General features: G+C 58.0%; 4 protein-coding genes across 9 annotated transcripts in view; 3 read left to right on the forward strand and 1 right to left on the reverse strand.

The window, feature by feature from the left end:
* Positions 1-409, forward strand: part of SIK3 (SIK family kinase 3) — a 144,175-nt gene extending 143,766 nt beyond the window's left edge. For all 4 annotated transcript variants that reach the window (XM_039496220.1, XM_039496219.1, XM_039496221.1 and 1 more), the window contains one exon: positions 54-409. The gene's annotated coding sequence lies outside the window, so the exon portion shown is untranslated. The remainder of the gene's footprint in view (positions 1-53) is intronic.
* Positions 410-5,051: 4,642 nt separating this feature from the next.
* On the forward strand, positions 5,052-8,122 carry APOA1 (apolipoprotein A1). The gene is made up of 4 exons (XM_039496223.1): positions 5,052-5,335; positions 5,902-5,961; positions 6,574-6,727; positions 7,450-8,122. Exons 2-4 carry the CDS (start codon positions 5,922-5,924, stop codon positions 8,054-8,056), a joined length of 801 nt encoding a protein of 266 aa, XP_039352157.1. The 5' UTR covers positions 5,052-5,335; positions 5,902-5,921; the 3' UTR covers positions 8,057-8,122.
* A 2,219-nt stretch (positions 8,123-10,341) lies between these two features.
* Positions 10,342-14,051, reverse strand: APOC3 (apolipoprotein C3). Its single transcript, XM_039496804.1, has 4 exons — positions 13,905-14,051; positions 12,731-12,796; positions 11,793-11,919; positions 10,342-10,724 (listed from the first exon to the last, which is right to left on the reverse strand). The coding sequence occupies exons 2-4, from the start codon at positions 12,786-12,788 to the stop codon at positions 10,625-10,627; spliced, it is 285 nt and encodes a 94-aa protein (XP_039352738.1). The 5' UTR covers positions 12,789-12,796; positions 13,905-14,051; the 3' UTR covers positions 10,342-10,624.
* A 990-nt stretch (positions 14,052-15,041) lies between these two features.
* On the forward strand, positions 15,042-22,700 carry APOA4 (apolipoprotein A4). Of its 3 annotated transcripts, none has more exons than XM_039496801.1 (4): positions 15,042-15,220; positions 20,683-20,777; positions 21,101-21,227; positions 21,766-22,700. In XM_039496801.1, exons 2-4 carry the CDS (start codon positions 20,729-20,731, stop codon positions 22,691-22,693), a joined length of 1,104 nt encoding a protein of 367 aa, XP_039352735.1. In that variant the 5' UTR covers positions 15,042-15,220; positions 20,683-20,728; the 3' UTR covers positions 22,694-22,700. The 3 variants fall into 3 exon arrangements, with proteins under 3 accessions (XP_039352735.1, XP_039352737.1, XP_039352736.1); XM_039496803.1 differs by lacking the exon at positions 15,042-15,220 and adding an exon at positions 15,493-15,531; XM_039496802.1 differs by lacking the exon at positions 15,042-15,220 and adding an exon at positions 20,170-20,219.
* Positions 22,701-26,236: the final 3,536 nt, after the last annotated feature.

Genomic DNA, 26,236 nt, shown 5'->3' on the forward strand with positions numbered 1-26,236 from the left:
TGTCTCTTGTCCTGGCCTTTAACACCCCTCCATCTCTTCTCTCTCTCTTCCAGGGTTTGTGTACAGCTTTGAAATGAAAAGGTCCATTTTAAACCAACAGTATCTAGCAGCATTGCGCCAAATCGCCATAGTATTTCTCACTGAAATATCATGGCTCCTTTCCTCATAATCAGTTCCTCAGTGTGTCGTTCCTTTGGTTTCTTTCGTTTTTACCATATTTGCCTGTAACTCCAGCTATCGTAGAGCTAACCAGAGAACCTGAGTCCTACACCCTGTGTGAAAGGATTGATAGAACCGGAGTTTTTGGAGGGGGTTTTAAATGCGAAGGGCCAGGTAATCACGTATGGTGCAGACTCAGACGTTCTCCCCTTCATCCAACCCCGCTCTTAAGACGTGTCCAACATCATCTTTTTCTGGGGACAAGTAGGAGAGCATGGGACAAATGCCTTCCTGGAGCCTGCCTGAATAGGGGAAGCAAGGGGCAGGGAGGGAATTGGAAGCTCTGTCCTTTGGCAAGCAATAAGCAGAGCTCCTGAAAACCAAGTCCCAAACCAGAGTCGTTTTCCCAGGGTTCCAGCGCACACCACATCCCACGAGCCCAGCCCCAAGGGCGGAAGAAGGCCAAGCTGTAGTTTTATTTCCATATCCTTTGCATCTGAACTGATAGTAGGGCCCAGAGCTACTCTGGGGCCAGAGCATCTCAGAGCATCTCCCTTACCGCGATGGGGGCCTGTCCAACCCACCCCCAGCCGACCTGCGGAGCCGATTACGTCCCCCACCCCACTGGTTCTTCCAAGGGATGGTTAGAACACCCAGCAGTGGTGCAATACGCTGTCTCGCTCATCTTCCTCTGCTTTTCTGTCACTTTTTTTTTGGTCATTGTGCTAAAAGGATCGTTTCCCCCCCTCCTTTTTAAATACCTTTTCCTTTCAAACCCATGTACGACCTTTTTTTTCCTTCCCCAGCTCCCAGTTTAAAGTAAAGACGACCCGTTGTTTCTCTTTGTTTTTCTAGCTTTTCCACCTGATCATGTAGGAATTGTTTTATGGTAAATGTTGTTGTTTTTATTATTATTATAATAATTATTATTATTAATAAAAGACAAAAGGAATTTCTGTTTGAGAGAAATTTTTAACTAGATTCTGTTCTATTTGAATTGTGACTTGCACCTTTTGTTCAAAGTATTTTATTTCTTTTTAATGACATTGTAATTGTGACTGGTTTTTTCTCTTGTGCCAGTGGCAGAAGTGGTGTTCTCCTTTATACAAATTCAGATGTGCATAGATCTCTTCTTTCTCATTCATTTGAATTTCTTTCCTTGACTGATAGAAACCAATGCCCCCTCCAGTGGTTGGGGCTAAGGGAGTCTTTTGTGTCATCATTGCCTTTGGAACTTTAAAAGCTACAACTGAAAATTCCTATTATTGACACTTTTTTGGAATTTTTTTTTAAATAAAGGAAAAATCAATCCAACCCTCTGAATTTGCACAGAAGGAAGTGTGAGACCAGCATGGCAAAGGTTAATTTGCTATCAGCATCTCTTCCCCAAAGCAATTGTCATAAATAGACCTGCAATGAGAAGAGGAGGGGAGGGGAGAGAAGAAATCCGCAACTGACAAACGTACCTCCCAGCTCAATGTTTCTAGAAAGCCTAATGTCACTCTGGTTTGGTTGGTGTGTAGTTGTCAAGTTACATTTTCTTTAACATGTAAAATAGATGGTGTGTGTTGGGGTGGGGGTGGGGGACCCAGACAGGGCTTGCCGGATCAGTGAGAAGGTACCAAGAAACACTGAAAGGCTTTTTGACATTGCTCTATATCTTTGATTTGTTTTCCTTTTGTTTACATGACATTGTATTTCTGGGAGAGTTGACAGCCGCCCTACAGTAGCCATCCAAAAGAAAAGCAGGGACTTGCTTAACCGTGCCATTTCGCAGTATCACACTTTTTTATCATTGCTTTGTATTGTAGTAATCAATACGCGCAGTATATGTTGAATGTATATTAATATACTTTGCTATTATTTCTGTTTTTTGGAAATGTCCGAAGTATTTTTTTCTTCCTCGTTTATGCTGGACTAAAAACAAACAACTTTCAGTAACTCTTTAGTCCATTTTTTGTGGGTCACTTGCAACTAGTAACTTAGTTGGACAGTGGGATCATGACAAATAAAATCATGATTATGATCTTGTGATCTCTTGTTTGTGTTGTTGCTCAATATCTGATGCAAAGGAGAAGCATCAGATATTGGATTCTCTGAATCCGACTTGGATTCTCTGAATAGCGTCCCAGAAGTTGAAAGCTGCAGTGTGCCAGGGTTGGCTGCTCTCCAGTTGCTACATGTTTGTCTGTTATCCAACCTGCCATATGAAATCACCCTTGCTGGTGATCTCCTGACTTTTCAAAGCTGAAATAGACAGAATGGGGGCTCCTGCATAAACAGACTCCCTCGACCTGCTGAGCACCACCTGAGCTGAACACCTCAGGATGAAACGTACTAACACAGCGGTTTTCAGCCTTTGGTCCACAGACTGTCTAAGATTTCCAAAGGGCTCCACGCCTCTATTCAACATTTTTTAGGGGTCCGCAAATGAAAAAAGGTTGGAAACCACTGTACTGACACATTGCTGGAAGGTGCGTGGTCAGGGGCTGGGTGTAGGGAAGTGTCGGGGTGGGAAGGTCTTTGCCAATTCTTTGCAAATGGGCAAGCACTTCCGTAGGCTAGTTGACCTTTAATACATTGACTGTCAATGGATCGACTTCGTTGTGCATCCACATGCAGCCAATTGTTTTTAAAGGTAGCACAGACCTCACTTAAGAAGCTCCATGGCTTCTGGTATGAGATGTTATCTGCTTTGCTAATAAACTTACTCAGCAGATATGGGCAGGATTTGCATGTTCTGTCTCTCTGGCTAATTTATCCCAGCTTCAGATGATGAAATGAAGACGTGCCTGTATTTTATAGTGCCTTCAGGTTCCTGGTAATTGTGCTCTGATCTGTTTCTCTGAAATCTCTTGTTTACCCGCCCTGCCCCCGCAGAGAAGATAGAGAGCAAAGCAAAGGGATTCAGAGTGGGAATTGATAGTGCACTGTCTAAAGCTCACGTTGTGGATCCTGTGAGTATCTGTCTGTAAGATCATTCACTGTCTAAGCTCCTCCGGTCCATGCAGTGCTTGGAGATGAGTCCCTGCTGCTCTGGGACCTCCATTATCACTTGCTTTCTCTCCCCCGGTTCTCGTCTCTTGATGACAAACTCAGTCTTGGGAGCTGTTTGTCCTATCCCAGCACAACCGGACTATAGCTGTGTTATTGTTCTTCCCTCTCTTTAACATCCATGTGATTGCTCTACTGCAAATCAACTCTCAGCATCAGTAGGGGTGGTATCCATCCATCCTCTGTGTAGCCTTGTGTCACTTCCGAGCCAGAGTGTGAAGAAACAGAACACAGCTGCAGAAGAAGCTGCCGGTTAAATGGCGTCTCAGTGAGTCCAGTTCCCTAGGCAGAGAGATTTAACCCATAACTGAAATGGGGCCACCTTGGGAGTGGAGCAAGGTACCTGCTTGGTGCCAGCAATAGGAAGGAGAAGGGAATTACGTACACAGCTGAAACTGCAGGGGGGGGTTAGTGATTTGGGATGGAATGGCCCACCTTGGGGTTGTTTCCAGGACACCGGGCTATACTCCTGTGGGCTTTAACAACTCCTTGGTGTCATCTCCTGACCAGATTGGGGGGTGGGGGGAAGAGAGAGAGACTCTCTCTCTCTCGCGCGGTGCTGGAGGGAGGAAGTCAGTCACTTGGTGAATCACCAACAGCCCTTCCTGCCCCAGCCAGGCCTGGCCAGAGCGATCTGCCTGGACTGTGGGATGGGCGCTCACAGCTGGAGGGGGAATGATGCCCACAGCGCGGGAATAAAGAAAGGCCTTAGGAGAGTGTCCAGAACTCCACCAGGAAAGGTCTGTTCTGGGCCAGGGGAAAGGGAATGGCTTGTCCCAGAGCGTCCTCAGCACTGGTGTGGCTGGAGACCGGCAGGTGCCTGTTCATTCTCTGTCTGGGGCAGCTCCTGCCCCGGGTGCCCCAGATCCACCCCATCCTTGTGCTGTTTCTCTCTGTGAGCCAGGCCAGAAAGGCGGGAGCCAGCTGGACCAGCCATGTGTGATGATGAAGCAACTGGTGCAGTAAATGCAGAGCATGCTGGTGTCTACCAGCAGGAGCCCTTGCCAGCCCCATGATTGGATCCCCTTGGTGCAGTTTGGGTGAATTCTCTGCCCTCTTGTCTCCAGCAGCTCATGCCCATGTCTGCGAAGAGCAAATCCTTTCCCTTGCAACGGACCAGATTGCACCAATTGCCAGGTCGCTGCCCAGGGCTGACCTAATCCCCCCCCTTCACACCACACGGCCTGCGGCCAGTTGAACGCAGGGTCGTGCCGCCCATGGGGCACTCTATAGGTTGGGCTGCTGAGGAGGGCTGCCTCCTGCCGTGGCTGTGAGGAATCCTGTCAGTTTAAATGGCCAGAAAAAGGAGTTGATACGGGCCAGAGGGGAAGTGCGATGGGGCGAGCCCCATGTTCCTCAGGATAATGCTTAGGTAGGTGGCTTGCCTTAGGATAGTCTCGGCTCTGGAGGTCGTCCCCAGGGCTGAGCCTGGGGATTGAGGGAGTTTGTCAGAGGCCGTGGCAGGGTACTGGGAGGCCAGAGCATTTGGTATTCCAGACTTTGAGCCCCACCTCCATTCCAGTGGTCCTATGCCCCCCATTGCACACACCACCACAGAACTCGGCACTATCTGCCTGGCAGGTTCCCATTTGCCTGAGCGCTGGCCTGACCTGTGCTGGGCACACGAGGCGACCTGCGAGTGGTTACTTTAGAGCTGGGCGGGGGGGCAGGGAGTACGTGGTGGCTAGTGCACCTCTCATTGTTTCAAAAGAAACAGACGAGGGCCTGAGGTGTCCTGAGAAAACAAAGCTGAATCCCTGAGGATGCAAATCTTGCCCACTGGCTCCCATCGAATCTCAGGGGCTTCTGAAGGGCCGGGGGTAGGGAGGGGTCCCAATGGGGCTGGTGGAAAATCTAGGTCAGCCGAAGTGTAAACAGCCTAGCTGGTCTGGAGGCTCCCTCTGCCTGTTTGTCCTCCCAGGCAGTTGCTCCTTGATCGCACCCATCCACAGCGGGGATGTGTTCGATCCTTGAACTCTAAGCGCCACATAATCAGAACTTGGGAGTGCTTTCCTGAGCTTATCTCCGTGATAAATCCCCTCTCCAGTATAAATAGCAGCATTGGGGACGCACAAGCCACACTCAGGAGGAGGAGCAGCAGCAGCAGGAGGCAGCGAAACTGGTAAGCGCCTCAATCCTTCTATGACTGTGACTTGCTGGGAACGGTTCCTGGTGAGAGCTGGGGAGTCCTGCCCGGTCCTGGGGCCTGGAGCTGCTCTCTGTGCGGCCCTGCTGCGCTGGGAGCCTCCCTCCGTCCTGGGAGGTTACGCTCAGGGCATGTTTAACTGCTGTGAGAGGTGATGGAGAGGAGGTGCTAGCCTCACTCCACCCTGGGAGAACTGGCAGCAGCAGCATGGCTGGGAAGCAGAAAGATCACGAGCCCTACACCCATTGCCTCCCTCTGGGCGCTTGCTCGCCCCGTTGTAAAGGCACCAATGGCCTTTGTTACATGGTCCCGCCAGTCAGGCTGGTGCAGAGCCCTGAGACGCCTTAAGTGGGCAGGGGCAGAATGGGGCAGTGCCAGGTGGGTAAGTGGGTCTCCCCTGGGGGTTATGGGGGGGGATAATGGCAAAAGGAGCCAGGCTTGTCCCAGATTGTCACCGTCCTCCGGTGATCGATCATCGACTGGCACCTCCTCGCTCTGTTAAGCAGTTTCTATTGAGCCCCCAACTCTTTTGCCTTCTCCAGGTTGAGAGACGCAGCCGAAGATGAGATCCGCTGTGATCCTCGCCCTGGTGTTCCTCACAGGTAGGGCCAAAAGCCAGCACGCGTCTCGAAGGGGGTGTGAATCCAGACACCCTGAGCAGGGAGGGCGGAGGAGCCGTGTCCAGGCCCAGAAGTCAGAGCCCTGGGTAGACCCGTCTGCCTTGCTCTGCAAGTGGCCAGGCCCCGGCAGTCTCTGCAGAAGGCATCCAGCCTAGAGCGACCCTACAAGCGGTTTGGAGACGACCCTGCTGTAAAACAGCCCCTGTCTGGGCCAGGGAGCAGAGACGAGCCACGTGCAGCAGGGAGAGCGGGGGGCACACTCGGGTTGGCAGGGTGGGCCAGCGGGCAGAGGTTTGGGAGCCAGGAGCTCTGGAGCAATAATTTTGGCTGGGCCAGGTGAGCCCACTGCCCCTGGTTGAAGGACCCAGCCTGTAACCTCTCCAAACCAGAGACGTGTAAAACCAGCCAGGCTCCCCCAGGAAACCCTTCCCGCCTAGGGGGCTGGAACAGCCAGGCACCGTCTGCCACGCCTGCGGTTGGTAGCGCAGGCAGCTGCCAGCTCCAGCCCAGGGACAGATCTGGCAGGAGGTGGGGAGTGTCTCCGGAGTGGGGTTTGGGGAGCTGGTCCTGAGCCCTCTTGTGCTTTCCTTGCAGGGACTCAGGCTCGCTACTTCTGGCAGCATGACGACCCGCAGACACCCCTGGATCAGTTCAGGGACATGGTCCAGGTCTACCTGGAGACCGTCAAGGCCAGTGGCAAGGAAGCCATTGCCCAGTTTGAGGCCTCTGCAGTTGGCAAACAGCTTGAGTAAGTAGCTGACTCTGGGGAGGAGCAGGCTGTTAGGAGGGCCAGCACCAGCCCCAGCCCTATAGCCTTGGGCCCTACATGTGCAGTCTGTGATGCCCCCGGTTCTGAAGCCACCCCCCACGTGGCACCACTGCCCTCTGCTGGTTGGAATGGGAACTGCTCCACTGTGTGTGTCAGGCCCTAGGACCCAGCAGCTAGTGGTGACCACAAGCCCTGCTCATGGAGCTAAGGGGGCTTTGTCACTGTGGGGTGCCCGGTGGCCCGCACTGCACAGCAGCTGACAGCTGTGACACCCCTCACCATTGCGGTGGATCTGGCACTCTCCCTCCTTCCACTGAGTGAGCCTTGTCGTCCCAGGTTGTCTGGGGAAACTGAGGCATGGAAGAGGTTAATTCTACCATTGACTTGGCCCAGAGCTGGGGTGTCAGCCATGCTGAGGCCCCAGGCATCTCAACCTGAGCACCCAAAATGTGTGAACCCTTCTGAACCTGTGGGGTGGGGTGACTGGCCAGAGGGAGGCGGCGGTAGAGCTGGGATTAGTGCGCGGGAGTTCCCAGCTCCCGGTGTTAGTCCCATAAGGCAGTGGCTGGGAGCAGTGCCCATCTGCCGGCTGTACCGTCCCATCCCTTCTGGGAACAAGGCTGCATCTCCAGGCCTCCCTGGGCTGTGCCAGGGGAGAGGCCATGCAGCAGTGTGTAACCCCAGCCCTGTTTCCCCTGCAGCCTGAAGCTGGCTGACAACCTGGACTCCCTGACAGTGGCGGCGCAGAAACTGCAGGAGGACCTGGCTCCCGTCTATAAGGAGACCTTGGGGCTGTGGATGAAGGACACCGAGGCCCTGAAGCAGGAGCTGACCAAGGAGATGGAGGCGGTGAAACAGAAGATCCAGCCCTTCCTGGAGCAATTCTACAAGAAGTGGACAGAGGAGCTGGAGAGCTATCGCACGAAGCTGGCGCCCATCGGTGAGGAGCTGAAGGAGATAACCAAGAAGAATGTGGAGGTCCTGCAGCAGAAGCTGACCCCCGTGGCTGAGGAGGCCCGGGACCGGCTGCGTGGGCATGTGGACGAGCTGCGCAAGAACCTGACCCCCTACAGTGACGAGCTGCGCCAGAAGCTGACCCAGAAGCTGCAGGAGATTCGGGAGAAGGGCATCCCCCAGGCTGCCGAGTACCAGGCCAAGGTGATCCAGCACCTCACCGCCTTCCGAGAGAAGGTCACGCCCCTCGTGCAGGATTTCAAGGAGCGCCTGACCCCCTATGCCGAGAACCTCAAGACCCGCTTCCTGAACCTGCTGGACACCCTCCGAAAGAATGTGGCCAAGGCCAAGTAGTGGCCCCAGGCCAGGGACTGACACCCCCTCCCCTAGCCACAATGAGCCCCCAATTGATCAGCCACTGCCCTGCGTTCCACTGCTGCTAATGTGCATCCGGGTGAAGGCACCAGGTGTGCTCACCTCCCTCCTTCCCCCAGCGCCTCTGCCCTTTGTGGCTGTCACTTACTGATCAATCACTGTAGAACGAGGGTCCCTCTGCTGGGGGGCAGGGGCTGGGGTGGAAACCAGCACACGCTTCACAGCACAGGGCAAAGGCCAGTCCGCTGGGAACATCCTGCCCAGAGCTGCTCTCCCTGTTCCAGGCTCGGGGCTCCCACCTGCCCAACCTCCCGCCCCGAACTCTTCGTTCTTGTTGCTTTGTTTTGTCAAATAAAAGTGATTTAAGTTACAGGAGCTTGTGTTTGCAGGGGATTTCCTGGGGCGGGGGGAGCACCAAATGGGAGGCTGAGGGCACTATGGGGCCGGGAAGACATAGGAGCTCTGTGGGGCTCACGGGGGTCCATGGGCTGCAGGTTACTGAAGGGAAGGGAGGGGCTGTGCAGACCAGGAGGGAGGTTGGGGGGCAGGAAGAGGAATGGTCTGCTGGCGACATGGGGCGAGGGGACCCTGTGGGGAGCCCTCCCAGGTGCTCCCTTTCCCACGCTCTAGCAGTCCCAATGCAGGCCTGCAGAGCACCCTGAGCTGAGCGGGAGGTTGCCCTAGGGTGGCTCTTTCCCAGGGGTGTTGATCAGAATCACCTTCCCGCAGGCCCAGCCTCCCTCGAGGTTCCCAGCGCCCAGCCGAACCTGAGAGCTCTGGGAGCCCCGAGGGAGACGCGGATGTGGGGCTAGGGGGCGCTGGGCAGCAGACATGGGGTGAGGCCATTGAAGCTCCCCAGGGGAATGAGCCCCTCAGGCTCAGTGTGTCCCTTGTGCATGGAGCACAGGAGATGCACTCAGCTGGGCTGTTATAAACCTGCTGCTGAGGGGAGCATCAGCCGGCTGGGGCTGGCAGCTGGGGAGCAGGATGTGGTCCAGAGCACGTCAGAGCTGAGGGCCCTTAGCGGAGCTGGCTAGGACAGAGCAGGTGAGGCACAAAGGGTTGATTTGTCCAGCTAAGGCCTCACCAGAGCTGAGCAGGGCGAGACGGTTAGCTTGGCTCTGCACACTCAGCTGCTCCTGCTCCTGCAGCCATCTTGGGGGTTAGTGTGTGCGCGACACCCACCCCCCTCCCAGCATCACACCAAGATGGGGTGTCTGGCCGGGCCCTGGTGCCAGCTTCCCCCTCTGCAGCAAAGCGGAAGCTCTCTGGTCACTGCCGCTGAGACAGCCTCTGGCAGCCGCCCGGCAGTGCTGGCTGTAGCCTGAGCCTTTATGCCCCCTGTAAGCCTTGTTTCCATCTGCTTTCAACCCGCCAGTGCCAGCGCCAGGCCATGGGCCCACTGGGTGGGGGTCTGCGGAGGGCAGCCGTGTTGCACAGCTCTGGGGTCAGCGTACAATAACCGCCCACCCGGCTATGCTGGCTGCAGGCTTAGACAAAGCCCCATCAAGATGCTAGCTGGGAGAACAGCCACCCTGCGCGCTGGCCCAAAATTTTCAGACACCTTGAAGGGGCCTGATCCTGAGGAATTTCTAAAAATCCAGCCCCCTTTCCGGTGTCTTGGGCGGGGAGCCCCCAACCACAGCAATGGCCTTGTTCTCTACCTCAAAGCATATTCTAGGCTGCCATTGTTAAAGCAGCATCTTCCCATGGGGCCAGGTTTCCCCAGGTAACCAGCACCCCATTCCCCGGTCGTCCTTCCACTAGAAACAGCTGCAGTTCCTAGGTACCCAAGAAAAGCAGGTGGCACAAGGGGGCGGGGGCATGCACAGTAGGCCTAATGCTGACTTCATTCATTGCTATGCAGCGAGCTGGGATGTGCCAAGCATGGGCATCCCTGGGGTAGGGGCTGGACTGGGAGCCAGGGCACTCACCCGAGGCCTAGCCTGGGGGTTGGTGATTCATTGGCCAGTAAATCCCATTCTGGGCAATTGTTCCCAAATGCTAGTTGGTTCCGATGAGTCTTTTTCTTTTACCCAGTGCTTAAGTTGTAATGAAAGAGGTGCCAGGACTCAGCCCTGCCAAAATCAAACACTGCCTTTACCTAATGATGGGTATTGCACAGCGAATGCTAACAGCTCCTCAAACCTGGTCCTGCTTGCTCCTGGGAGCCTGTTCGCTGTGTACGCTCTCACTGCAACACTCCAGTAAAGCCCACCAAATGCAGCTCAAGTTTACTTCATTTTATTGCAAGACACATGATAAACTTTGAGTTATGATGTTTTATAAGGGGAAAAAAACCCTGCCCCTCCAAACCAACACACCAGCTGGTACCAAAACTCCTGGGCCCCAGTGGAAGTAGCATATGAACACGCCACGCTGAGTGGAGATTGAGTTACTGGACAGACAGGCAGGCAGGTGGGAGAGCGCTTAGATGGACGGATGCTGGGCGCTCTGCCCAGAGCCAATTTGTTTACAATTTGCATTGCGCATCCTGCACCTGCACTCACTCAGCTGAGAACCCAACCAGAGCTGCTGATGAGGGGCTCACTGCCCCGGTGGCTGTAGCTCCCAGAGCGCAGAGAACTTGTCCTTTAGCACATCCCAAAACTGGTGTATGTCCTCAGCACGCATATTGACCCAGTCCCTGAGGGAGTAAGCACATGGGAGGGGGGAGCAGAGGAGGAGGTTATATTGAAAGGGGGACCCTATATGCAAAGGTCTAACATAGCCACTTGAATAACATGACTCAGTGCAATCAAGCTGTGAGATACACCCATGCGGTGCGGGGGCAGAGAGGGAAGGACAGTATACGGGGCTCTGTGGCTGTCCCTTTGCTATAAAATGCTGCTTTAATAAGCAGCGCAGGGTCGCTGCTGGGTGGGGCATGGCTTTTATAATCACGCTGCCTAGCCTGGATCTCTGAGAAACCCCTTGGCCGCAGGGCATCCCCCTGTAGGCTGGGGACTGTGCTGGAGCAATGGGACTGGTGCACTTAGCCACAGAACCAGCTTCCCCCATCCTGTCCTGGGCTCACAGAGGGACCATCTGTCCATGGCCCATTCAGTCCCTGCCCTTTCACTGAGCTGCCAATTAGACGACCGACTCATGGGGTATTTTGTGTCCTGAGAGGGACTGGACTGCGCCCCCTGCTGTCTCCTGCCTATGCCCCTGGATTAACCAGTTTGCATTCTGGGGCAGTCAGCGCTTGGGGTTCGCTGCACCCCATTGCCTCGGCGTGATGGCTCCCTCTCCCAGCGGAGCGCCCCCAGCTCCTGGAAAGGCGGCTGAGTACAAGAGCCAGCCAGGTGTTTGCCTCTCGGGAGAGGCACTGTGCGCAGACCAGCTGCTCGGGGGCCTCAGCCAGGACGGGTGCCACTCGGGTGCTGACCCTGCAGCGCCCAGGGCCCTCACCTGCAGCTGTGGGACACTCAAGGTCACAGGAGCTTTGTCACCGGCCTCCTGGGCCCAGGGTTGTATCCCAGCGTGTTCCACACTGGTGAGCAGGGGGCTGAGGGCTCCTGCTTGCTGGGGCAGATCTCTGCAGCTCCAGGGGCTGCTGGGCACTGCCCAGCCCTGTATCTGCCCCTAGCCTGGTCGCCAGGGTTCTCCAGATGCTGGCTGTGCCTGGGCAGGCGTGGGATGGGGAAGGGCTTGTGGTGGGAGGTGGGGGAGATCCCGGGGTCAGAAGGGATTGGAGGGGGGGGGGGCGCACCTGGCCTGCTGAGCCACCTCGGATTCCTGGACCTTGGTTAAGGTGTCCTTGGCCGTCTGCGCCACCTGGTGGACATAATCTTGCACCTTCTTCACGATGGTTTCCTCCTCCCCAGGGGTGGCCGCCTCTGCAAGCACAAACCAAGCCGTGTGGGGAGGGGGTAGTGGGAGGTTCTGGGGGGTATTAACAGGAGTGTTGTATGGGCAAGAACTGTCCTGCTCTACTCGGACAGCTGGAGTCCTGTGTCCAGTTCTGGCTGCCCCAGCTTTAGGAGCGATGTGGACAAACTGTTGCTCTTCTCTGCACTCTCTCCAAACATGATCAAAGGTTTAGAAAACCTGGCCTACAAGGCAAGGTGAAAAATCAGAACGTTTAGTCTTGAGAAAAGAAGATGGGGGAGGGACCTGATGCCAGTCCTCAAACACACGAAGGGCCGTTATAAACAGGGCGGGGATCAGTTGTTCTCCATGTCCACTGAAGGCAGGACAAGAAGCAATGGGTTTACTCTGCAGCCAGGGGAGATTTAGGTTAGAGAATAGGTAAAAATGTCTAATTAAGGCTAGTTAAGGTCTGAACCAGGCTCCCAAGGGAGGCTGTGGAATCCCCGGCACTGGGGGTTTTTAAGAACACGTTGGACAAACAGCTGGCAGGGACGATCTAGGTTGTCTGGTCCTGCCTCAGCGCAGGGGGATGGGCTGGGTGGCTCTGGAGCTCCCTTCCAGCCCTGCATTTCTGTGAATCTCTCTGTGCCTCCTGCTGCCTCGGAACTAACAGCACTTCCATGGCTGCGTGATTCCCCTTCCCTCCTCCCCACCTCACCCCCCAACCTGCTCCTCCCACCCTTTCCATCTCTTGCTTATACCTGATTCCTTCCTCCCACCCCCGCCGCCCAACTCTGCCCCCCTTTCCCTCGCCCCCAGAGGGGTGGCGGCTCTTACGTGCCACGGCAGCGAGCAGTGCCAGGCCGAGGAGCGCGAGGAGGAGCAGGGCCTTCATGGTGCGGGCTGAGGAGAGAGCAGCAGAGCGGTGAAGGGCTGCAGGGGCCATCCCAGTGACAGCACCCTCACCCGGTGTAATGGCACCCCCCTCCCATGCCCCCCACTGGGTGTGGTGCACCGAGCCCCCCAGGCCTCTCGCGGTGCCCTCTGGACATGTAGGCACAGCCTGCCCCAGGAGCCAGCGGCTGCAAACCCAGCGGGCTGCACAGTGTCAGGGCCAGCACTCACACCCCAGCCTGGCACCTGGGGAGCCAGGAAGCGGGCGGCCGCTGCGAGTTGAGCTATGGGGGCAGAGCGTGCAGCAGGGTTCAGCTCCACAGCTTGGAAACAAGGGGGCTCAGAATAAACAGGCACCCCTGTCTGTCCCCCACGCATGCCCCAGCCCAGCAGCACCAAGCTGGGGGAAGGACACTGTCTCCCCACACGCACACTGGCTCTGCGAAGCCGGGCTGCCTGGGGTCTCCGCCTGCAGCAGCTCCCTGCTCTCTGGCTCCACAGGCTGCAGCATGTGTGTGGCGGGGAGAAAGGCTGGCAGCTTCCCCAGCACAGGCAGAGGGCTGACGGCCCCAGCCACAGCAGGCAGAACACAGAGTCCCTTCAGGCCGATTGGGTCCTGGCCTGCTCTCCCCAGCATCAGAGCCAGTGATGTGGCCTGTTCCCAGGGCCCCTGGCCCGCGAGCGCAGGCCCCGGAGCAGCGCTTTGCGGCTGGCTCAGAACACACACAGGAAGGTTTGATGGTCCTGTCTGCATGCCGGGGGTCGTGCCATTAAGCTGCACACACCTCCCAGGGGTAGGGAGTGCCCCTGCCCAGGGCAGACCAGGCAGCCGCCTGCACCCGCTGTTCGTGGGTGTGCACAGAGCTTAGCGCAAGGCAGCAGCTGCTGCTCAGCGGCATTCCCAGGGCATCCTACGGGGACTCTGGAGGCTGGTTCACTGGGGGCAGGACTGGCTTTTCCCTGTTATCTCCTCCCCGCTTGCAGCCAGAGCTGCTTTTCCTTTGCAGTGATGCTCTGCGGCTTGAAATGCAGCTGACTCACCCCCAGGAGGCACGAGCCCCAGCCATGTCCCCCCAGCCCCAGCCCCAGGATCTAACATGTCAAACTCCAGGCTTACCTGGCTGCGTTGCTTCCTGGGCTTTACTAAGCAGCTAGAGCCCCGGCTTCACGCTTTTATACCGCCCCAGGAAGCGGCCTCCAGGGGACGTTTGGGCAAAGGTCAGCGGGGTGGCTTGGCCGGTCCGAGGAGGGGGGTTGCATTTATGGTGCACTTTCTTGCTGCCAGACATACTCAGGGTCAGGCGCCATCAGGGAGTTGGGAAATCCCTCAGAAAACCGGGGCCAAGGCTGTGTGTGTGTGTACACACACACACACACACTCGACGCCCTGCCGTGGTCAGTGCAGAGCAGTGACAGGGCTCCCTTCCCTGCTTTGCAAAGACCCTAACTCCCTGCAGCCGCCTCCTTATCTGGCTCTCCCCTCCTCGGGGGTGGGCCCCAGGTGAGTGCTGCCAGCAGAGATGCTCCACACCCCAGCCTGTCCTGAGCTCCCTGACCAGCTGGGCCCAGGGGAGGCTGCAACTCTGTCTATGGCACAAGAGTGACCTCCAGTGGCCTGTGTCCAGCTTGCATCGGCAGGCAGGGCACTGGAGCCAGCTGCGGTCTGCCCTGGCTCTGGGGGCAGGCAGTGTCCGGGCTAGCTGCCCCGAGGGCCGGGGCAGGACTGCACTGCCGGGTGGCACGCTGGTCCTGTGCTCAGCGCAGCGGCTCCCGAAGGCACCAAGAGCCGAGTGAGGCCTGGGCTGCTCCCCCGTTGTCCTGGCTGGCAGAAGGGGCAGTGCCAGCACCTCAGCAGCAGGAAGAGGGCAGCTGGGCCCACGTGGGATGCTGGATTGCCTGGTTACTGACGAGTTTTCTGGGCCTTGGCCAGCTACTCCCCCAGGGAGAGTGGAGACCCAGGTCCAACCTCCATCCCCCCAGGGAGGGAGAGGAGGAGCAGGGTGACCCTGCTTCTGATGACCCTCTGGCTCTGGCCCAGGTGACAGCCCCCAGGCTCCAGGCCATGTCATGCCCCAGTCACATTGACCCCCTAAGCACCAGCTACAGCCCTGCTAGCTTCCAGGCCAGGCCCCAGTTGCGGAGCATGCCCGGCTCAGCTGCAGCAATGAGTGGAAGGGAGGCCAGGCTGCAGCACAGCTGAGCTGCATCGAGGTTTGGAGGGGAGGCCCCTGAGGCATATTACAGCAGCAAGCAGAGGGCCCAGCCCTGCACAGACAGTCCTTGCCCCAGGAGCTGGCAGCAGATACACAGACTGGCCCAGGAAGTTCCCCCTTTTCACAAGTGGGGAGCAGAGACCCAGAGAGACTTGCCCACGGAGGGACTAATTGGTAGCTCTGGGCACTGAAGCAGGACACCGCGGTTCCCATCAGCACGGTAACAAGCAGCTCAGCCTTTCTGTAGCTCCAGGCTTGCTGGGTTTGGTAGGGGAGGGATGGTATGAGCGCACAGACCAGCCCTGCATTTGCTTTGCTCCCAGGGTGAGCCGGGAAATCCTGCTGCTGCTGCTGGCATCTTCCTCCCCGAGGTCTCCAGCTAGCTGGTGTCCTGCACACAGGCCTTCTTCGGCCAGGGCAGGGCAGCAGCCAGGGCTCTTTGGACTCTGGTGGCGTCATCCCCATGGAGCCCTGCCACTAGCCGGTTGCCCCAGTCACCTTGTACTGTGAACCGGTGATAACACGTCGCAGGTGAGCTGCAGCCTGGGCCCGGGAGCCAATGGGCTGCATCTCTGGGGAAGCTCTGGGGTCCCACTGGCTGGGGGACGAGCTGCGGGGAGACATTTAAATGTGAACTAGGCAAAACTCGGGTGAGGGAGAGGGGGGAGACTTGCGCTGAGGCCTGGAGCTGTGCCCATCCGGCGCTCTCCATTTCTCCCGCAGCGCTTAGGTGGCTTGTCTTACGCTCAGGCTCCATCTCCTCCTGCTGCTGCTCGTTCCCCTCCTCAGGGCTGAACCGCGCCCTGTGACATCATAAGGGGCTGCCATGGAAACGTCTGTGATGTCACAAAGCGAGGGCTATGATGTCAGGTGGGGGATACCCTCGTGGGGGCAAGGGCCCATTCCAAGCCCTATGTCAGTGCTGAGCGGCTACTCTCATCCTGCAGCCCCGAGGCAGGACTCCGATAAGGCGGGTTGCTCTCTAGCACAGGGCGAGGGAGGGGAAACTCAGCAGGACAGCGAGTGCCATCCAGGGGGTGGGAAATAGCCCCCCCAAGCCTGCAGGCCCCCCATGCGTGTGGTCATGAAGGAGACCAGTGGCTGCAGCCCCCGGGACGAGGGACAAGCTGGGGGAGTGGTCAGGGGAATGGGGCTAATCTTGTACCGAAGACTATCTAACTTGCCCGTCGGGCCCCACAACTGGGGAAGCTCCCGGTGGGTTAAAGGCACGTTTGCCCCCAGTCTCAGCCTTGAGGCCATGTGGGGGCCTGTCTGTTGTGCAGGTGCTCAGGGCAGTGGCGGCAGGAGGAATGCGTAGCCAGGGCTCTGGCTGGGTGAGGGGTCCCTGTTAGCCGTGCCCAGTTGGGATCCTGCTTCTGAGCCCGGGCACTGGTGATTGTATCCACCTTACCAACAGGAGGGGGCTGGCCCGCTCAGCGAGGGCAGAAGGGCTGTGGCCAGCAGCCATGTCACAGGCGGGCACGGCCACCCTGGCCTCACCTTCCCAGTGGGGGTTTGGGACAGGCCCTCAGCCTTGCAACGAGCAAGAGAGGAAAGACTCAGCGTGGTCTCCGTGCTGCCCTGGGAGGGGCCCTGTGGGAACGTTGTGCCGTATGCTCTGCAGTTGCCGCTCTAGGGCTGCGCTGGGTGCCCCAATGCCGGCCAGGATTGCCAGGGGCTGGGGCTGTGCTGAGACCGAGCTGCGAGCAGCCGGCATATCCCTGCAGCGCCTGGCTGCGTGGAGCAGGGAGGATGCTCTGGGCTGGCAGCATGCAGGGCACTGTGGGGAGTGCTCGGCTGGAGACGCTGTCCCAGGAGCTCGCCACTCTCCGCTGGCCGAGCTGGTGGAACTGCAGGTGGGACTGAGCCGCTCTTTCCCTGGCCCAGTGATGGGTCCTCCAGGCAGATGTATTTTTAGAGCACTAGCTTGTCCATGGTCTGGATACAGTTTGTTTCCAGAGTGGGGCAATTCCAGGGGTAAACATGAGCCTCTGGCAGCTGGCTGCACAGCGCCTTAGCTCACAAGGAGAATGAACTTCCTGAAGCTCAGTCTGTTCCCTGCTGCAGATTTGGACACATCACAAAAGCAAGCCTTGATTTCGTACAATGGGGCCTAATTGTCAATTAGAGGGTGGGAGATGGGGGAGGCGGCAGGTCAAGACTTGACATGCATCAGCAGATCCAGACTGCAGGGGAAGGGCTGGAGATGGGAGTGCTGTGGGTGAAGGGTGAGGTGCGTTGGCAGAGCTGGGCACAGGGAAGGCTGGCGGAGACGGGGGTGCTGGGGTTCAGGGCTGAGGTGCATCGGCAGATCTGTCTGGAACGCAGGGGATGGACCAGACGGTGCTTTCTGCAAATCAGGACTGAAGTGTCTGAGCAGGGCCACGCGGTAGCCGTGTGTGCAGGGCCTTGCTCCGGCTCCGTCACACAGCACATACCTAGGCCCTCTGCCCTCGTTCAGTAACTGAGCCCGAGAGGGGGGAGTGGAGCAGAGCCGAGCCGAGCCTCGGTGCAGCCAATGTGCACTCAGACTTTGCCTCCCGCCCAACCTCGGCAGTACCACGCTGGAAGCCAGGACTTTGACACCAGCGTCTGGTTAGCAAACACCCGCAGACCGTGTTGCTCAATCCAGCCCTGCCCGAAGTCAGCAGAGCGGTGGAGCATGGCCATGCGGAGCGGTCGCCTCCCTCCATCCCTGCTGGGAGACTGACCCTGCGCTGGGCAGAAAAGCCAAATAGCCACTTTGCCCATATACAAACCCGCCCTGCCCTGGACACAGCTGGAGGTGTGGGCCAGGCTAGATTTCCTCTGCACCCGTCACTGTCCCGTGGTGTGCAGGGCACTGTGCCTGCTGCCTGGGGCAAAGCATCTTGGGCCTCATCCTGCAGTGTGCTGAGCACCGCCCCTGCTGGGTAGGTCAGTGAGAGCTGGGGACACTCGGCACATGCCAGGCCCTGGCTGAGGCAAAGCTAAAGGAAATGCTAGACAAGCAGCACCTGCACTGCTGGCCGCGGTGCTAACGCTTCCTAGGGCTCCCCGACCTCGTGCAGCACAGCGTCCGCTGGGACTGGGGCACATTTCCCCCTCCTGTGGGATGTTGCTGGGCAATTAGTCTTTGCTGGGCGCTGACAGCTTCCTCTGCCGTGCGAGCTGGGGCTTGGGCTGCCATGGGCCTGAGGTGGGAGGGTTCCAGAATCAGTTTCTTTTTGTGCTGGGCTCCTGAGCCCTTGGTGTGCCCCTGATCTGCCCCCAGCCTTCTCACACACTGGCACTAAGCATGCTGTGGGGTTTGAGTGGGGCTGGGCCTGCGTCTGCCAAGGCCTGTCCAGTGCCAGCGCCTCCTATGGAAATCCTGGGCTTGCTCCCTCCTCCCACAGGATATGCAGCAAGTCGCATTGGCCCCGGTGTTCCCAGAGCCATTACACGCCCCTTCCCCCCGTACACACGCCGCGTGCTTGTCTGCAGCTCTAGGGGCACAGGCGTTCTGCACTCGAGGGCTGGCTGGGTGCACGCTCTGCTCCTAGCCCCCCATACCTGACCCGAGTGTGCACTGCTGGCCTCTGCCCTGCTGGGCAGCTGGAGAATCAGGCCTGGGCTGTTGACGTTTCTTTGGCCTCCTTGGAACTGGTTCCTCCCTCCTCAGCTGGGACCTTTGATCCAGGTGTGCTGGGGCGGCAGCCCATCACCTGGCCACCTGCAGCACGGGGAGCAGCCAGGCCAGCTAGGCAGTGCCTGCAGAAATGGCCAATGAGGTGGGGGGAGAAGGACCCACACTGAGTTTAGGGGCTTGGTCACAGTGACATCTTTTTGCATGACATGTCGTATCACACACACACACACACACACACACACACACACACACACACACACACACACACACACTGTGTGTGGGTGTCTTGGAATGACAAACCATGGGTCGGATCCCCAGCGGGTGGTGATCAGGGCAGATCCAGCAGAGTCACCGCACTGCTTCACATCAGCTGCGGCTCTGGCCCAATGACCCCTGTGCTCTGATGTCCCAGACGGCCGGGAGGTGGCTCAGCGCAGAGACTTTTCTTCTCACAATCATGGGACGGATGTATGAGAAGTGGGCCCCTTGCCAGGCCAGCCAGAGCCTGTGTGGGGTGGGTCCGTCAGGGCTTCAGTACGGAGAGGGACCCCGGTGCACCTGGAAGCTGGGCTCCAGGAGGGCAGCAAAGCTGGCTGGGGAGGGGGCAGTGAGGACCAAAGGGTGGAACTGATGTTAAATGTACTTTGCCCTTTTCTTGCCCCTTTCATTCCAAAGCGCCTCACGGGGAGCTCACGGCGTCAGCCCCATGTTACAAGAAGGGGAAACTGAGGCACCGAGCCGGGTGATGAGCCTTGCTCCAGAGCCAGTGGCGGAGCCAGGAGCAGAGCCTGAGTGTTCTGCATGCCTCCAGCCCCGCTCTTACCACCATGCAGCAGCTTCACATCCACCCCTGCAAGCAGGATTATGGGGGTCTCAGCTCCACAGCGATTTGCTTCAGCAGGTGCATCTGCAAGCAGGGCTGGGGACTGATGGCCAGGGGGGTCGGGGCAGGCGGGCTCTTTCTCAGCAGAGGCTGCCAGTGATTTTCCTGCTAGCTGAGAGTTCCCCTCCTGTATCGGCTGGGAAGACATGCAGCCCGGGACTCGGCCTGGCCTCTGTGCCTGGCTGGGCAAAAAGTGCTTCATTCTTGGTCCTGACCCTGCAAAATAAAAAGTGCTATCCCAGGGCCCCCTCCCCGGGCAGCCCCCTCCCCGCTCTGCAGAGCTACCTGCTGTGTTGGGCTGATTCACAACACCTCTCCCTAGCTGCTGAGCAGAGGGAGGGAGACGGGATCCCCCTCGGGTCACCTCAGTGGAAAGTCCCAGACACGAGCCCAGCAAATGGCCTGGGCTGGGTCCAGTTCTGCTCTCCCTCGCCCATGTCCACACCCGTTGGCTGCCGTGGAGTTACACCTGGTTCCCTGCAGTGCTCCCCCCCCCCCCCAATCTCCAGCATCGCGTCCCAGCAGATAACGACACACCCGTGCACACGTCACGTCAGGAGCTTCCACGTTGGGTCCTTACTAAAGTCCAAGCCCTGGGGACTGTGTCACCAGCCTGCGTGGAAGCCGGCCGGGGCTGCTGGCTGCGGTATAAATACAGGCCAGCAGGGCACAACCGGCAGCCAAGCAGCAGCAGCAGCAGCAGCAGCAGCAGCAGCAGCAGCACAGGTCAGCTGGCTGGAAGGGGGCGCAGCAGACAGCCCAGCCCCTCTGGCAGGGAGCTGCAGCTGGAGCCCTGAGACCACAGGCCCTGCTGGGCAGTGGTCCCTGTCCCTGGCTCTTCACTGCACAGTGCCATGCTGGGGAAAGGCTGCAGGGGCATCCTACAAGGGGTGCAGCCGGGAGACGGGCAGCTAAGGGTCTCTCCAGAGGGGTCAGTGGGTGGGTGAGATGGGCACAGGGATCCGCAGCCGTTCCCAGGCTGAGCTGCGGGGTCCCTGCGGGGAGCTCAGCCCAGCAGGAAGAAGGGGTGCTTTGACGGGGGGACAGGAGGAGGGGCAGAATCCCAAGCTGACCTCGTTTGTCCCACCCTGCCCTGTGACAGCGAGGGGCTCAGCACGGGGTGGGGGCGCTGCAGGAAGAGCAGGGTCAGTGCACACAGGGAGACTGACGCATCTTGTTCTCTCTGCAGAGTGGCTCATTTTGCCTGGCCGGTCCCTGAACCCGAAGAGCGCAGGATGTCTCTGAAGGCTGTCACCCTTGCTCTGGCACTTCTCGCCATCACAGGTAAGGGAGAGCAGCCTCTCCTGCTGGGCAGGTGCAGCCCTCGGGCCCGGGGGCCCTCTCGGGCTGCATCCTGTTCCTGTCCCAGCATCCTGCTCCGCAGAGCCGTGGCCATCCTGGACTCTTTGCTCCTGGCGTGCTCGGGTCGGCTGCGGGGAGGGAGGAGGGCCTCACCTGGAGATGTGGCCTCAGGCATGTGACTGGGCTATCTAGGATGCTCTGCGAGGCTGGATGGAAAGGAAACCCCTGGGAATAGGAGAGGGGCGGGGCAGGCATTGGGCTGGCTGCACATGCTGCTGAGCACTGGTGCTCTTCTTTCTCCATAGGGGCCCATGCAGATGTCAGTGCCCAGCAGGTGGCCGATGTGGTCTGGAATTACTTCACCCAGCTGACCGGCAATGCCAAGGAGACGATGGAGCAGATCCAGCAATCTGAAATCAGCAAGCAGCTCAAGTGAGTATACCTGAGAGCAGGCCCCTGGCCCCCACGGGGGAACGTGGGTGGGTGATGCCGCGATCCGTAGGGAGGGGTGTATTGGAGCCCGTGGGAGGGATGGGACCTGAGCAGGTTCCCGGGGCTGGCACGGGTGGAGAGAGTAAAGCTCTGGTACCTGTTTCTCTGCACTGCAAAAAGCAGCAATGAAAGAGAAGCCAGCTGCCCAATGTAACAAGGGCGTATGGCCTGCCAGACCCACTGCCCCGCTAAGCGGGAGGGACGCACTCTCATGCAAAACAATAAGGACAATAGGCTTGCAGGGAAACGTGCCCCTCCAAGTCAGGAGCAGGGTAGCTGGAAGAGACGGGGTTCCCTAGAGGCACTGAGAGGCAGGTCTGCAGCCAAGGTCTGCTCTGACAGGGGTGGGAGCACAGAGATGGGTGCCCTGGAAATGCCGCTAGATGTAGTTGCAAGGGTACAGGGTAGGGGACAGGAGCTGGGCAGTGAATCGATGAGACACTCTAGGGGCTGAGCTTCCCTTCTCCTCCTCCCCCAGCACCCTCTTCCAGGACAACCTCCAGAATGTCAACTCCTACGCGGGGGATGTGCAGAAGAAGCTGGTCCCCTTCGCCACCGAGCTGCATGCCAAGCTGAGCCAGGACTCAGAGAAGCTGAAGGAGCAGATCCGGCAGGAGCTGGAGGACCTGCGCCTCAAGCTGTCCCCTTACGCCGACCAAGTGCAACAGCACATCAGCAAGAACATCCAGGAGCTGCAGCTCAAGCTGAGCCCTTATGCCGAGGAGCTGCGTGGCCAGGTCAACCAGAACGCGGATTTGCTGCGCCAGCAGCTGGCCCCCTATGCCCAAGAGCTGCGGGACAAGCTGCAGGAGAATGTGGACGGCCTCCAGGCAGCCCTGGCCCCCTATGCCGAGCAGCTCCAGCAGCAGATTGACAAAAACGTGGCGGACATGAAGGAGAAGCTGGCGCCCTTGGCTGACAAGCTCCAAGTGAAGATAGACCAGAACGTGGAGGAGCTGCGCAAGCAGCTGGCCCCCTACGCCCAGGACGTGCAGGACAAGCTCAATCGCCAGCTTGAGGGCCTGTCCTTCCAGATGAAGAAGGGTGCAAAGGAGCTGCAGGCCAAGCTCTCGGAGAGCGCGGAAGAGCTGCGCCTGAAGCTGAACCCTTATGCCGAGGAACTGAAGGAGAAGCTGCGCACGGATGCCGAGGGTCTGCGCCAGTCCCTGGGCCCCTACGTGGAGGGCCTGAGTGGGCAGATGGAACAGAAGATTGAGGAGTTCCGCCAAACCGTGGGCCCCTACGGGGAGGCCTTCAACAAGCAGCTGGTGCAGAAGGTGGAGGAGATGAGGCAGAAGCTGGGCCCCTACGCTGGGGAAGTGGACGATCATCTCAGCTTCCTGGAGAAGGACGTGCGGGACATGGTCACCTCCTTCCTCAGCACCATCAAGCAGATCGAAAACTGAGGGGATCCCTAAGAGGGCTCGGCTTCGCTTCCTATCGCCGCCTGCTCACCCTCACCTCCACTGCACAAGGCAAGCCACTGTCTACCTCAGAGCCGGGGCGAAGAGCACTGGAACCAGCCCCAGGACAGGCTCAAGGGCCTGCTGGCTGTTCCGCAGCTCATGCCACAGCGCGGGAAAGGCACCCGGAGCTGTGAATGCCCGGAGACCTGCACATGCTGGATGACTCTCTCTCTGTGCTGCTACTGACTTTCCTGCACTTGCCCTCGCTCCAAAATTGCACCTACTGTATCTGCTGAAATAAAACTGCAACACAGAAATGCACGTGGCGACTCTGTCTCTCTCTTAGCCTGACCCATAAGAGACGCATTCTGCTATTACTGGTTCTGCAGAGGCCCTAGGTTCTTCCTTGGGTGCATGGGGTGGGTGGTGCTGTCCCTTCCCAGTTCTAGTGGCTGGAGGAAGTGCCTAATTTGTTAAATTAATGAGCCCTGCACACTCCAGTGAGTCTGAACAGGAAACCAGGGGATAAACTAGGCTGGATGAGGGGAGAGTGAGAAAGATTGGTCTTTCTTTTTCTGTCTTTCTTCTCACCAACGGAAAGCCTGTGCTGGGATGTCCTGTGGATACAGCCGGGTGATTGCCAGTGGGAGGGAAGCAGGGTCTGGGCAGTGGGGGATGGAAAGGGACCTGCTCCAAGCAAGGTGGTCTGCATGGTTATGAATAGTGTGGGGCATGGGGCTGGGTGATGGAAGCAGGGACGGGAGGTGTCCACAAGACAGTGGCTCTGTTAGGCTGTGGTCCACGAATTGAGCTAGTTGGAGAACACTTGTTGCAGTGTCTGGGGTACAGACACTGCAGAGGGAGGTTTAAATCCAAGGGAAACACTTTTTAAATTTGGACTGATAAACAGACCAACCCTGGGAATTAGCATTCCCCTGGCTTGCCCACCTGAGAATGACCCCCTTACAATTCCCTCCTGAGCCTGGCAGCCACCAGCCAGCTGTGAGCTCTCCTGCATCCCCCACTCTGCCCCACTCCACTTCCCTGAGCAGCAGACCCTGTGTCCCAGGAGTGGGCAGGGTCTCCCAGGGGTCCTCTTCTGCCGGGCTAAGACATTTGCTGCCCTGAGAACAGGGCACTCTGGTTTTCCTGGGCTCCACTTCCTATTCTAATAGTGTCCTTCATCTACAGACAAGGAGCCAGACCCTGCACTGGGGTAAATCGGTGCAGCTCCTTTGAGGTCAATGCAGGTATCCTGGAACACCCCCAGCTGAGGGAGCGTGGTTTGGGGACACATGAAGGGCTGCTAGCTACAGACAGCGGTGGGGCTGGTTAACATCTGAGCCATATTGATATGCAGCTGTGACTCTGTCTGCCAGCTGTGCGTTCTTACAGCCATCCGTCCACCTCGGCCCTGCTCTTCACAGGGCTGGCAGCAGCTCAGCCTGGCCTGGGAGCAGAACCCCAGGGCTGGAATTATTAGTGAACTTCCCACTGGATTGACCACTCGAGGGTCTCTACCCACGGAACAGGGACAGCTTTTCCCCACACTGTCACAGCCCTGGCCCAAGGGCTCCCTTTCCCCGGGGGGAGAAGGGACTGCAGGCTCCATGGTGCATTTATCCCCTTGACTGAGGCTGCTAACAAGGAGCTAGTTAGTGCTGTGACTGATGGGGATGCCTGTCCTGCAGCAACTGGCTGGGGACCCACCCACCTGTTTGTTTCAATGAGGCCTCTCAATGGCCAATGCATGGAAACCATTTTGGGTGCCTACCACCCCGTGCTCGCTGTAATCTAGAGGGGCGGATTGCCTACACTCCAGAGCCATCCAGGCCCCACGGCCGGGGTGTTGGTGATGTGGCAATGGAAGCCCTTGAATGCATTGCTCTGAATCCAAAGCATATCGCCACATTCCCAGCCTCTGAACAGTCCCCAAACGAGGAGATGCCTTCATAACTCCGGGTAGGTCAGCCCAGCGCTGTTGTGGTGTTGTCCTCTGTGTGTGTGAATGCGTCTGCATGTGTGTGTGTGCACTGAACTTCTTACGCTGCACTGTCAGCAAGGAATGAGGAGCAGGGCGTTGTCTCCTTCAGACACCCCAGGAAGGAAGCCTCTGAAGCAGGATTGTTTTATTTGTGTGGAGAGACTGATTTCATCTGGGGTGCTAATCTGACACCCGTGGGTGCAGGGCTTCTCCTGCTGGCTGCTAGCAATCCTCGGCCTTTATCATCATCTTCATCATCCCCATTTCTGCAGGAGATGGAAGCGAGGGGAAGCTTCTGGGCATTGCACTGGCTTTAGCTCAGACTGCCCCTCGCCTCTCTAAGGACAGCCCTGCTGAAGTCCAGGCGAGTGCTATGCTAGGCAAACAGCAGATAGTGCGATATTGTGTTATCTAGCTCCCACTAGGCATTCCCATTGCCCAGGGGCCCCCAGGAAGCTGGGCCTATCTATTAGCAGGCCATGAGGAGGGTCAAACTGGGATTAAGGTGATTAACCCTGGGGTGGCAAGGAGAGGGCTTGCTTTGGCAGCAGCAAGCTAGCTCAGGCAGTTGTGAAGACGAGTCGCTGTCCCCTCGGAAATAATGGTTGGATTTCTGCTGAGGGCACAACTCACTCCCAAAAGTGACACCAAATCTGCTGTTGTGACCTGCAGCCAGGCTGCTTTCACAGACTAAGCAGTGTTCGGCTGGCTCTGTATTTGCATGGGAGACCCCCAAGGGACACCTTGCTACAGAGTGAAAGAGTGATGCAGGGGCCCCAGTAAGCCCCTGCTCTTGTGCTCCTTCACCCGTCAGAAACCCACGTGAACTCAGCATCAGGATCGATTTCCTGAGGCGCAGGGTGCCTGTGGAGCCGTGGGAGCGGGGTGTGGAGTGGGGCAGCAGGGCTGGGGAACGAGGGCACAGAGAGACACGCCCCTCACATGACTGAAGAAGGCCTGGGGGAATGGCTCATGAGACCTAGGCTGTGAGCGCTGTGCAATGCCCTGCACAGTGAGGCTCTGGGCTCTTCAGTCCTGCATCAATAAACAACACAGATCTTTCCTCTCTGAGCAGCTTTTCGGCTCCGGCAGGGAGAGGCGGAAAGTTGTCCCCAGCTTGTGGCTCTTTGGTGGCCTTGTTCCAGTTCCCAGGGGCCGGTTCTGCATGTCCCCAAAACCACCAGCCTCATTCTTGGCACTAATTGGCCCCCTTGTGGGCAGTCTCAGTAGTGAGGCGAGGGGCTGAACGCCTCTCGCAGCCCTAAAGAGGTCAGTGTGAGGCACTCTGTTAAGGCTGGGGAGCTTTACCAGGGCTGCGCCTGTCCTGGCGATGAGGAGAGAACCTAGATCCCCAGGCCACCTCACCCCAGTGCTACAGTCACATGAAAAACGTTTTAAAGGGAATAATAATAATGGAAGAAATTGACAGACGAGGGCCAAGTTCCTCCGGGGGCTGGAAGGTGCCCTATTAGAGGGAGTTATAATAGGCATCATGCAGGAGCAGCTCCCCAGCTACCTGTCCAGGCTGGAGCGTGACTTCGGGTTCAGCTGGAGAGGAA

Source organism: Mauremys reevesii, linkage group 12, assembly GCF_016161935.1.
Source record: "Mauremys reevesii isolate NIE-2019 linkage group 12, ASM1616193v1, whole genome shotgun sequence".
NCBI lineage: Eukaryota > Metazoa > Chordata > Testudines > Geoemydidae > Mauremys > Mauremys reevesii.